The sequence below is a fragment of the Aptenodytes forsteri genome, unplaced genomic scaffold (assembly GCF_000699145.1).
Source record: "Aptenodytes forsteri isolate BGI_AS27 unplaced genomic scaffold, ASM69914v1 Scaffold366, whole genome shotgun sequence".
Taxonomy (NCBI): Eukaryota; Metazoa; Chordata; class Aves; order Sphenisciformes; family Spheniscidae; genus Aptenodytes; species Aptenodytes forsteri.
Genome location: NW_008794621.1, coordinates 1,691,226 through 1,702,747, shown reverse-complemented (window position 1 = coordinate 1,702,747; position 11,522 = coordinate 1,691,226). Strand labels below are relative to the sequence as shown.

Below are 11,522 nucleotides of genomic sequence, written 5' to 3'. Positions count from 1 at the left end.
GGCTGCCCAGGGAAGTGGTGGAGTGACCATCCCTGGAGGTATTTAAAAGATGTGGTGTAGATGTGGTGCTTAGGGGCATGGTTTAGTGGTGGACTTGGCAGTGCTAGGTTAATGGTTGGACTTGATGATCTTAAAGGTCTTTTCCAACCTAAACGATTCCATGATTCTATGATTAGCTTGCAGCTCAGCGCTTTACTGAAAAGCGAGGTTTTGCTTTGCCACTGTGGACACTTAACTTTAGTGTCCCACTCTTCTCTGGCTAGCTTTGGGCCAAGTGGTGCAAGCTGCATGGGAAAGCTGCTTTTCTGGACCTCTGGTGAAGGTGCCTGTCTGTTGGCGTGATGATACTCTGGTCTGAAGGGAGCCCTGCCCAGCAGAAACCAATCCCCAGTGTTTCAGAGCACAAAATAAATGACAAATTCAGATAAAGTTCTCAGGCTGTTGCCAAAGGTTTGAGAAGACACTGAGCTCTAGTGCTTCAAGTATTCATGGATCTCACACTGAGTGTCCCAGGCGGTCTGTAGTCATGACTACATGCAAACAAGGCTCACAGCTGCATGCCCTAAAGTGGGAGGTCTGCGGGAACGGGTGGGATGGAGGAGATTCTGTCACTTTATTTCTTCATGTTTCAGGTCTTATTGACATCAACAACAAGAACAAAAAGAGAGAAACCAGTATCTCCATCAGCTCAGCCCCCTCAGTCTCATGCCATGCAGAGATAGGCAGAGCAACACGTGTCAAGTAGTTTCTTATTGGTGGCTCGTTTATGTGGCATTACTGTTTTTTAGCTCTAGGTTCGTCCAGTATGGCAAGAAAGCTCTGGGGCTCCTTTGCCGCAGCGCAGCAGATGAGCCGGCCATGCTTTATACTTCTCTGTGTTTGCTGCAGGATGCTGTACACAAATTCACCTGAGATTTGAAGAGCAAACACTGTCTGGTGATTAGCGACCACCTGTATGGCGTTGGGGTACCTGCAGGCCATTTATCTGGGAATAATTACCTGCAGAAGCCAAGGATGCTCAGGTAGTAGGGCTGCTCATTCATAAATGGTGGAACAGAAATCTCGGTTTGCTTTGATACTTCACAAAGTTTTCTAAATTAATTCCCTCCAGTCAGAAGATGGCATTGCTATTTCCTATCTTTTCTTTAACTGTATCGCCTGTGGAGCAGTGCGCGGGCCCAAGAGCGAAAGGACTTTACTGTTAGTAAGACACAGCACTGCCCCTGCAAGCAGCCATCCAGCTGAAGATCTCTGTGTCTTGCAACAATAGGGGAAAAAAATGCTCATGAGTGCTTGCCATAGTGAAAGGATATGAATCATTGTGGGCAAAGTAAGTGTATGCAGATTGCAAACATCTTTAAATCCAGATTGTTTGAATACAAAAAATATTTGTAAGGTTTCCCTATCCCATGCCCCCACCTCGTCAGCTTTCACTGTGTCATGTAAATTGCATGGTGTGGTGCATAAGTGATGACTGAAATGTTTACGTGCCTGTAACCTTTTGGTCCTACATGACTTTTTGGTAACCCCTGCACTGCAATTCTTCCCATGATGTTCAGCAATTGCTCCGAAGGCTCTGATGGAGGCCTGCTTTATCCAGTGTCTGTTATGAACTGCTTGGCAGCGCCTAACAGGGATGTGTTGCATAATGCAACAACTAATCCACTTACCCCTGGTCAGAGCCCCACAGGGCTCTAGCCCTGAGCTCGAAGTCCTGCTAAAAATAAGTACTGGTCTCACCTTTTAGCAGTGAAAACAGAATTCCTCCCTCTTTTTTTGCTCAGTGAAAGGGAAAGGTGTGTTTTCTGAGTTAAGGTAGAGACTTCTTTAGGGCTTTTTTTTAGTTTGTTCATCCTTCTTTCACCCTGGGGCTACTGCTGGGTAGTGGTGGTGGTGCTGCACAGTGGCCATCACCGTTCGCAGCAGAACCAGGTGTCGATTCCTGAGCAGGGCTTGAAAGTATTCAGGTTTTTTTCCCCCTTTTGTCCCACTAGGTCTCTCTCTTGCCCCTGCCACTGTTTTGTGCACTGATAACTGGTGTTAGGAGTTTGGGTGCATCCTCTCGAGAGGCTTTGCATTTACTGGAGTGCTGAATGGCAGCGTCGCTAGAAACAAGAGTGGTCGATAACTGAGCTTAGGGGGAATATGTGCAACCCCTCTGGTCAACATCTTTGAACTGAAGAATTATATGGAAGTCACAGAGCAAAGATGGGTTTATTAAATGCACTATACTTGCAGGGACAAGGCAGTATCTTTAATTATATCTGCTGATTTTCACAGGGAAAAGAAACACATTTCGAGGCATGACATACCTCCTTTGGGTTCGGCATTGCTGCCTCAGCACTAGGGGAGTGATGCTGTGGGGGCTTCCAGCAAAGCCGCGTCCTTGTCATGAGAAGGTTTCCCCCGGGGACAGGGGCACCTTCCCTTTTCTGTTTCCAAGCGAAACAACAAGTCTTCAGACTCTGGGAACAGGGAGGTCACCTCTACAAAAGTAGCAAGAAAGAGTCAAAACTGCAGTTTCGATACATGCTGACCTTGCCATGCAAAACCGAAACAGTTACGTTACTGTGTTTCGGATGTCCTGATAGCTATTTATTTTTCTTTCCGAGGAAAGGGGTTGTTTGCTGTGGAATTACAGCCCTCTCTTCTCTTCTTTTTCCTGCTTGCCTGTTAAACACATCTTGCTCCCTTCCCCCTACCACCACCCCCTTGTTTTCTCTGCCCAGCCCTGCTAGCCTCCTCTGCCGCTCCCCCTGATCCCACAGCAGCTCTGTGGCTCCTTTCCAGGCTCCTGCTCTCCTTGCTTCTGCTATTGTTAAAAGTTATTGTTTTAGAGGTGGAATCCAGAGATTTCAGCTAAAATTTTCTGCTCCTTTGGCCTGTACCTAGCGTTCTTGGGTGGCTGCAGTATTTTCCTGCTGCTGTGGGTTTCTGTTTCGGGGGCAGGTGATAACTACGCAAAGGCTCATTCTCCTGCAGGCCCTATAGGGTGTCTGGTTTCTGAACTTCTGGTCTTCTGCATCGTGGTGCAGCACAGCCTGGCTCTGGCTCCTCTCGTCTCACAGCGCAGCCGTCATGATTATTGCAGGGCTCCCAAGTAACTGTGATGGGCCACATAAACCTCACGGCTCACTGCCAGCAACTTTGCTCTCCTGGTGATGCCCTCCATCTGTGCTTGGTAAGACAAGTATCTCTGTGTGCATATTTCTAATTCAAAAACATGCGGGGCAGCTCCCTTGTATTAATCACTGTGTAAGCCTTGGAGCGAAAGCCAAAGGTTTTTGTACCAGGACAGCAGGATGGATCCAGCTTTTGCTGATCCCTGAGGGGGGCTGGTGCAGCGCCCCGGTAACGAGCTCAGCCCCAAGCAGGACGCTGCAGCGAGCCATCCAGCAGCGTGGCTGTGTCCCGCGGGCCAAGCAGGGCTGCAGTCCTGGCTGCTGCTCTGGGTACTTTCTACAAGCAGATTTTGTTCCTTATCCCTCAGGGTTCATTGCAGGATCGCTTAGGAGCTGTCCCAGGGATGTCCCCAAACACTCTGCAGACTCAGATGTCAGAGGACAGCTGCTCTGCGCACCTCGCTGGTTCCTTCGGAGGCTCACTGGGTGGTGGTGGCTGTTCTGCTCTGCCTGAGAATTCATTTCTTCAGGAGGTGGAGGATAGCTCTTCCCCTGAACTGATGCCGTCATGTGAGGATAACAAACAGCCTGGAAGAAGTGAAATCCAGCCTCTGTAGGCTAACCTGTTAATTAATCACTAATGACTTTGCTATATTTAACTCATCTGATTAATTCTGATTCTAACTCCCTCTATCTCCTCCTAATTTTTCCCCAGTCCTTTGTTTTGGACCTTACAAATCTCACATGAAATACCTATGTTTTTTAGCCTGGCATGGATCACCTGAAAATAAATGCAAACTTGTCTATTCTTCAGGTTTTTAGCCAGGAGACCTCCTAGGCCCTCACTCACACCGCCCGTCATGCCAATCCCTGGCTGCTGAGCCAGGACTTGCGAGTCTGGCTTGCAAGCCACCCACCTTGTGCCTCCCTACCCCTCTTTCCAAGCAGCAAGCAAAAACCTGTGGATGAGCCCAGTTACCTTGTTCACAGGGTGCAGTACGTGAGGACATGACGAACCCCCAAGCCCCTGCGATTACCTCTGCTCATCTCCTGCAGAGCCGCGGGGCTGCCGGGGCTGCGGCGTTCCTGCTGCAGAGGATGTCTGGCTGCCCAGCCCCCGTTCCTTGGGCTGCTCTCGCCATGGACTTGCAAGTCCAGTATAACCCATGTGCTGCTGGGGTGTTTTTCCTGGTCAGGGGTGTTTTCCTCTGCCTGGATGGTCCTTCTCAGGTCGTGTTGGCCAGCTCGGCTGCATGGGTTCCCTGCCAGCACCAGCCCAGTGCTACGGTACCAGGGCAGTGGGCCTGGGGTCTCGTGCAGCGCGTTGTGAGAGTGCAGCAGGGCTGATTTTCCCTCCTCACTTTGGAAGCCGTTATTTGCCATTGTTTGCAATCTCAGCACCAAAAAGCAGAGGTGAAAGGAGTTATCTTTAAAGGAAAATAGTAAACATTTTCTTTTTCAATAACCCCTCTTCAGGTATTTCCCTCTGCTGTAAAAGCTGCGTCTCAGTGGGACCCTCTGCTGCCGTTACACCCTCTAAGCTGTTTTCCAGAGCACTTTCCATAACTGCTGTCAGCTCCAGTGATGGATCTGCAGGGAAAGGCTCCTCAACTGGGCACCACCGAGCCCAGGCTCCTGTCCTCCACTGCCTCCTCCTGCTGCCCCAGCGCTCCCCAGTGCTCTCCACTATGCCCTGCGACATCTCCGTGCGGGTCAGCAGATGCAGGAAAGAGGAGCTGGTCCTGATGGGAGAGGGAGGGAATCGTACAAATGCAAAGAAACAGCATTATGCGCTGCCAAACTTGATCTTGATAAGTTTCCATGGGCTGTTACAGGCAGATAACCAGGACGCTGCCATCCAGGAGCATGCAGTTTATCTGCTGTCTGCCTTTATTAGCTTTTCTCATTTACTGCTGGGGTCCAGCAGTGCTTATCTGCACTGGAAAGTTAATTTGGGGTAAGATAAAGAGCAGCTGAAAGCATGGTAGCAATTCTAGAATAACCACGCAGATTAAACCAAGTAGGAGCAAGGCTGTGATTTGTCCTACCATTTTTTGGCACCAAAAGTCAGTACTGAGAGGCTACATCCCAGAAGGTCCCTGAGCTCTCCCATGCACTGGGTCACCCTCCAGGAGTGCTTCTCCCTCCCCTCGACTAAAAAAAGGCATTTAATGTCTTAAATGTGGTGCCAATAGTCATTTAATGACATATTTTTGGGGGACCCAGTCATGACTTGATGCATTGTCTGAAGAGATGCTGTGAGCAGTTGACAGTGAATTGCTGCACACCTTCTGCCATGTAGGAATTGCACAGGGACTCTTGCTGTAGCTAAGAAAGCAATAATATCCATCTGAACCCAAACCTCATCCTGAGGCTTCATTAAAGGCCTCTGTAAGTCTTTGACTCTTCCAAAAGGAAAACTCTTTTAAATTGCTACGGTGCAAGAGTTACAGTCGCACCTATAATGAGTGTTTGGCATCCATCGCAGCTACCTTTGGTACAGATGTTTTCTAAAATATCTGAGATTCAGTCAAAAGGATATCTTGCTCTCCCCAACCACACTTTATTTTCTTTAACTGAATCCAATTTTCTAGTTTGTTTGCTTGCCCCTTAATTTTTAACTCTTTGAGTAGTATCCACTTAAAAAAAAAAACCTTAAAATTCAACCTCACTTGTAAGCTGAGAGCTGCAAGGATTGAATGCTGCCTACTTATGGCCTCCTTGCCAATTAGCACTCTGTTATTCACAGATGATGATACAGTAAGTATGAAGGAAGCAGTATTGTACCTCTTGTGAACGGATTTTTCTGTTCGGGTGCTGCCACTTATATGGCATAGACTGGTGAGTTTGTGCCTATAAAGTTAGTATTATTTTATTCAATTTACGGTCTCCACATGTGCCTGATTATGTGTCTGGAGGATTTCAGTTGAGCAGACTTCACATGTTCCGCTATTGAATACACCTGGGTTTCTTTTGATCATTTTTTATGTTGCTGAGTTTCAACTTTTATATAGCTGAGCTGCTTGTAATCAGAGTCTTATTCTGCTCCTTACTACACAAATAAAGAGAGGTGTGTGGTGCTGGCCTCAGGGACTTGCAGGCTGGCACGGTGCAGAGGAACCTCCACACAGCAATTTTTGGGGAGAGACCCTCAAATGCAAATGCGGGTGCAATTAAATTGGGGATCAGGTGTAGCCTGGCGGTCTGTCTCCACTGACTCCTTAAGGATGGATAAAACCCTGTAGATTTGCAGACATCTCCATTAATTAACTTCTTGGTAAAGGAAAAAGAGTTTCTTCTTGTTTCCCCTACAGGGAATGCTTTCTTAGTGCTGCTTTCTATTCAGCATGAAGCTGTTGGGGGAGAGACAGCACAGTCATTGCACAGGTATCTGTTCCCATGTGCCACCACATTAGGAGAGCTTAATTCCCAGGACCTGGCTGGATAAGCCTGGGTTGCCAGGTTTTTAGGCTGTGAGGTTTGTTGCTCCAAGGAGCGTCAGGTAGCGTTGATGAAGCAATGTGGGATGGGGTGTTCAATGTAAGTGAGGACCAATATGAGTCAAGACTATATGTATTTTCCTAATTAGAGAAAGTTCTGTTTCCTTCCTTTGCAGATAGTTTTCCAGCAGACTGTGTGTCTCTAGCTGTAGATGGAAAAGCAGCAGCAAAGTGCAAATGCCACGAGACTGGTTTAATAACTCTGTTAAACTTCAGGGAGAGCAGAAAGAGCCAGAGCTGAGGAAAACCTGCCATCAGATTTCCAAACCAGCTTCCCAGACCTGGAAGAGGCAGATGGACACCTGATCTTTCAGACATGTGGCACGGCTGAATTTCCAGGCCTCTTGAGATGTCTCCTCCTTGTTGTTCTCCTCCCTCCATTTCCCTTTGGAAATGCATAAATCCATCACAGACCCAACCGTGACTGTGTGTCAGATGCTGTTGGTGGAGGCATGGGGGTTCAGATCTTCAGGGGGGGCTCCCCAAAGTGTCCCTGTAAGAGCGTACTCAAGTCCACTGAGCAGCTGGTGTTTGCAGTACCAAATCGCAGCTTATTGCTCAAGTAGCCTCTGCTGGAAAGGAGCTGAGTCGGGAGCCTCTGGCACCCCAGGGCCAGGCAGCAGTCCTCCTGGGGGTAGGTTATGTGCAGACCCCTGCCTGCTGGTGTGGCTGGGCTAGCCTGGGCCACCAGTGGTGCAGTGCTGAGGACAGGGACTGGGTCTCCATCCAGACCCAAACCACAGCTAGGGCTTCGTCAGGAGGCTCCATGCAGCCCCATGGACACATCAGAGCTCAAAGCTAAAAGGGAAGTTTTAATTGCACTTTAAACTCATTGCGCAGTGTCTGATGCCACTTGAGGTAGATATGTATAACTGCTGCCTTGGATCATGTTTTCACTGGAGTGGTTTTTCAATCCGCAGTGTGATATTGTATCTCTCACGGCTGTTTGTGATGACCACGACCCCTGGAAGACCTAAAGTACCAATGCTTTTTTTATTTTTTTTATCTGAATGAACTTGTTAGCCTGTAAACGCTGTGAGTGGAAAGCCCTCGTGGCCTGCCACGAGTGCTGGTGATAGATGGGCAAATGAAAGCAGTGAATGAAATGGTCCATTTGATCATTTTCTAACACTGTTGCAAATAAAACACCTTTATTGTTTCCATGGCAGATGCTTTCCACTTATGATGAATTGATTATGTCAGGTTGATTTATATTTTCTCCCTCTCCTGTTCCTCCTCTTTGTAGGCCAGATGATGTGATGCTGAAGCGCACCCATGATGAGACTGTCCTCTTGCACTGCTTCCTCTGGCCTCTGGTTACGTTCCTGGTTGGAGTCCTCATCGTTGTCCTGACCGTCTGTGCCAAGAGCTTGGCTGTCAGGGCAGAGGCAATAAAAAAGAAGAAGCATTTGTAAACGGCAAGGCTCCTGATGGAAAAGAAAAACCTGCAAGAAGGTCTCAAGTGGGGCAACGACACAACGGCAGGTCTGCAGGGTGCCCAGCTGTTCCTCCTTCCAGTGTCTCATCAGACAGTGGAGTTGCTCTTGCCTCAGGATTGTTCTCGGGAGGCTGCCCCATGAAATATCAGCTAATTGCATCTTCTGCTATGACAGTAAATAAATATATTCTACCAAAAAAATATCTACACTGCACCAAATATGCTGTACGCTGTTAGTCCCGAACAGCAGCTACCCAGGTCCTAGCAGTTTTGAGAGACAGTTTATAAAACCCCCTGATGTTGCTCATTTCATCTCCACAAAGTGATCTTTACTATTGTTTAATGTTAAATATTTAAAATATTTACTTTACGATAGACTGTATTTCTAAAATAATGAAGTGTGGTTGTTTTGGGTTTTTTTTTAAGCTTTGTTTGTTGTTTTTTTTTTTTAAAAAAAAGCTTTAAGACAAAAATAACACTGTGCTGATTTTTTTTTCACTGTGTAGAGCTTCATTTTAAAAACTCAAACTTTAACTTCTGTCTAGACAAAGTCTTTCATCATCACCTGTTCATTGTGAAGAAATGCAGAAATCTCTCAGAAATACTTCTCCAAAAAATGAAACATTTATTGGAAAAGGTGATTAAATACTGGATCTAATTTTATTGTCTCAGTGGTATTCAGTCCCTACAGTTTTTCTTGTCCCCTCTCAGTTACCCTCTTCACCAAAATGCTCTCAGGCTGTGAGGAGCAGGGATTTGGAGTGGTTTTACATGAATACGTTTTACCAGCGATTTCCCCAAATAGTGGAGTGCCTGAGCGCTTGTTGAGGGGACCCTGTGAGCCGTGGTGTCACGCACATCACCAGGCTCCAGGGATGGCCAGAGAAGGACATCAACTTTTTGTAGGGCTGTGGGTGTTTGCTGCTGAACTGCCTGTCCCACTCATGCCGGCCCCATGCAGGGTCCCTCCGAGGGGATGCTCCAGAAAATGCAAGGCAAGCTGGGCACAGCATCTCGCTGGGTCGCCTCTCTCTGCTTGTCCCTGCAAATTGCTGTGTACAACGGGAGTACTGGCCCTCATCCACTTGCTCAGTGCAGAGATTTCTGTATGTCTGGCAGTTTCCCTGAGCACATCTGAGACCAGAGTAGCTTCATGGCACCCGTCCTCGCCCCCGCAGGGCCGTGCACCCCTGGGACCAGCTGTACGGCTTTGCAGGGCTGGCACACAGTGGAGAATAAAAGCCACGTGGCTCAGTCAGGAAAGCATGTGATTACTGGCAAAGCGTTTTAATCTACATTAACAATTCTGCAATTCTAACCATACTGTTCATTGTACTAATCTCTGATATTCTTAGTATTATGTTTAAATACCTTGTGTTTCATTGTGCTTTTAACACATAGGAGAGGTATTTCCTGAGGACGAGGAAAGTGCTAGATTTGAAAGCCTGAAAGCTTTGTTGGTACAAGGCGCAGTGACAAACCTGCTTGTATTGCTCAGTCTCCATCTCGGATTAATCGTATTGTGCATTGAATTGATTTCCATATGGCTTCTTATTTTGTAAACTTGTACATGTTGTGGGCGTCGTGGTGCCCAGTGATGAGGGCAGCAGGGCGGCTGGAGGTCATTCCCCACTCCCCTGCTTACTTGCTATATATCTTTTGGAGAGTCCTCTGGTCCCGGTACACTCCAAGATAGCTGTTCCTTTGAAGGAGGTTAAGGAAATCTGTTTGTGGAGTTGGGAACTTGATGCTTCTTGGCTAGTTAGTCTGTATGAAAGATCTGATTACTGTTGGTTGCACATGTTCAAGCACTTCCAGTTCTGTGGATGAAAAGTGCTGCTTGCACAAAAATTTCCCAATTCTCTGTGTTAAACGTCACCCCTTTGGAGGTGTTGTCAGGCTCACACGGGTACCCTCTGACTCAACCTGCTGAAAAGGATAGCACTGGATATACCGGATGAAGAGAGGTTGGGAGTGCTCAGCCTGTCGGATGAAAGCCTGCCGGCTTCTGGAAGTGCTGCCCTGTGAAGGACATAGCGTTTCCTTTCACTCGTGTCTCGCTGCCATAGCCTTGCTCTCATCCTCTGCGATTCTCTTGCCTTGGCAACCCACAGAAACATTGCGCACGTGTGTCTGGTCTGGGGGGGTTGGTTACTACATATTTTTTTTTATATATTGCTTTTTCACACGCTGCAAATCATAGAAAGCTGCCGCTGTGGGGTGGTTTGGTTATCTGGGTAAGGTGGTGGCAAGTTCCCCTCCTCTATTTCCTCTTGGTAACTTCTTACAGATAAGGGGAATAACCCCAATTTTCTGCATATATACATCCTTTGTTTTCCCAAGGGAGAAGGAAATAACATGGTGACACAGATTCACCATGGATTTTTAAGCCAGTAGCTTGGGGCTCACAAATCCAGATTAACAAAATCCTCGCTAGCTTTGCTCCTGAAGCTTTTGTGACTGAATCGTCACAGTTGGTTCTCCGAGCAAAAGGCAAGAAACAAACTGAGTTGATGTAGCTCTCTTGATCGGCAATCGTATCTTTAAATCTGTTAGAAATGCCGTTTGCGAAGGCCTCTGGAAGTAAGGAATGGTTACAAAGATGATATTAAATCATTTTGCAGAGAGATTAACATCCCAAATTAAACATCTAAATTGGCATGCAAAGTCAGGCAGTAAGTATCTCCCCGGCTTGGTAGTACGTGACGCTGAGGGGAAAAAAAATAATCCTAAAATTCACCCGTCTGTCCCAGCCTGCACCTTGCTGATTTGGAAATGTCTTTCTAATCCCCACAGTTGATCGTGGAAGCTGGGGATTTCCTTCTAGCAGATTATTCACTGATTTCCCCCTTGGCTTTCTGGATTTCCAGTTTTTGCGGTGTATTCTCTGAAGCGTATTTGCAGCCAGAGCGGCTGCTTTTTTCCAGAGCCATCTGCAGAGTCGACTTTTGCATTTCGTTCAATATTTATACGCTATTGCTTTGAGGAATTTTGTTCCGTCATGCTGTCTGCTGCTCCACTTCAGTAAGACCTGCCTTCTCTTTCACGTAGTGCAATTAAATAATTTTGTTTATACAGTATCTTTCTCTGTTAGCTTCTTAGGCTCATTTTTAAAAGTTGAAGTAATAGGCGTATTTTTTGTTGCTGCTTTGTGTGTTTCTGTGTTGCCAGTAAAAGATGAGATTTCACAACGCATTAGAAAATTTAGCTACTTAATTCAATGCTTGGAGCAGATGAGGGATGTCATGGGGGTATCCAGGGGCATTTTTAAAGATCATTACCTGTCATTTCTGGTGTAAACGTAGCCCTTTGACAGGGGTCCAGCACAGTCTGCTGGATTTGAAGGGCTTTTACCAGCTGGGCTGTTCGGTAAGCACCGCAGGATGCAAGCTGGGAGGCGCGGTGGAGACGTAGCGCAGGTCTTTAGTTTCCAAACTCCCACTTCCATGTGTGTTTTGAGCA

The 11,522-nt window shown here is 47.0% G+C and overlaps 1 protein-coding gene across 1 annotated transcript in view; it reads left to right on the top strand.

Annotated features, from left to right (window-relative positions):
• Nucleotides 1-8,037, top strand: part of KCNMB4 (potassium calcium-activated channel subfamily M regulatory beta subunit 4) — a 28,502-nt gene extending 20,465 nt beyond the window's left edge. Inside the window, exon 3 of the mRNA XM_009273241.2 lies at nucleotides 7,869-8,037. Within this exon, the coding sequence (XP_009271516.1) occupies nucleotides 7,869-8,037 (169 nt within the window). The remainder of the gene's footprint in view (nucleotides 1-7,868) is intronic.
• The last annotated feature ends 3,485 nt before the right edge of the window (nucleotides 8,038-11,522 follow it).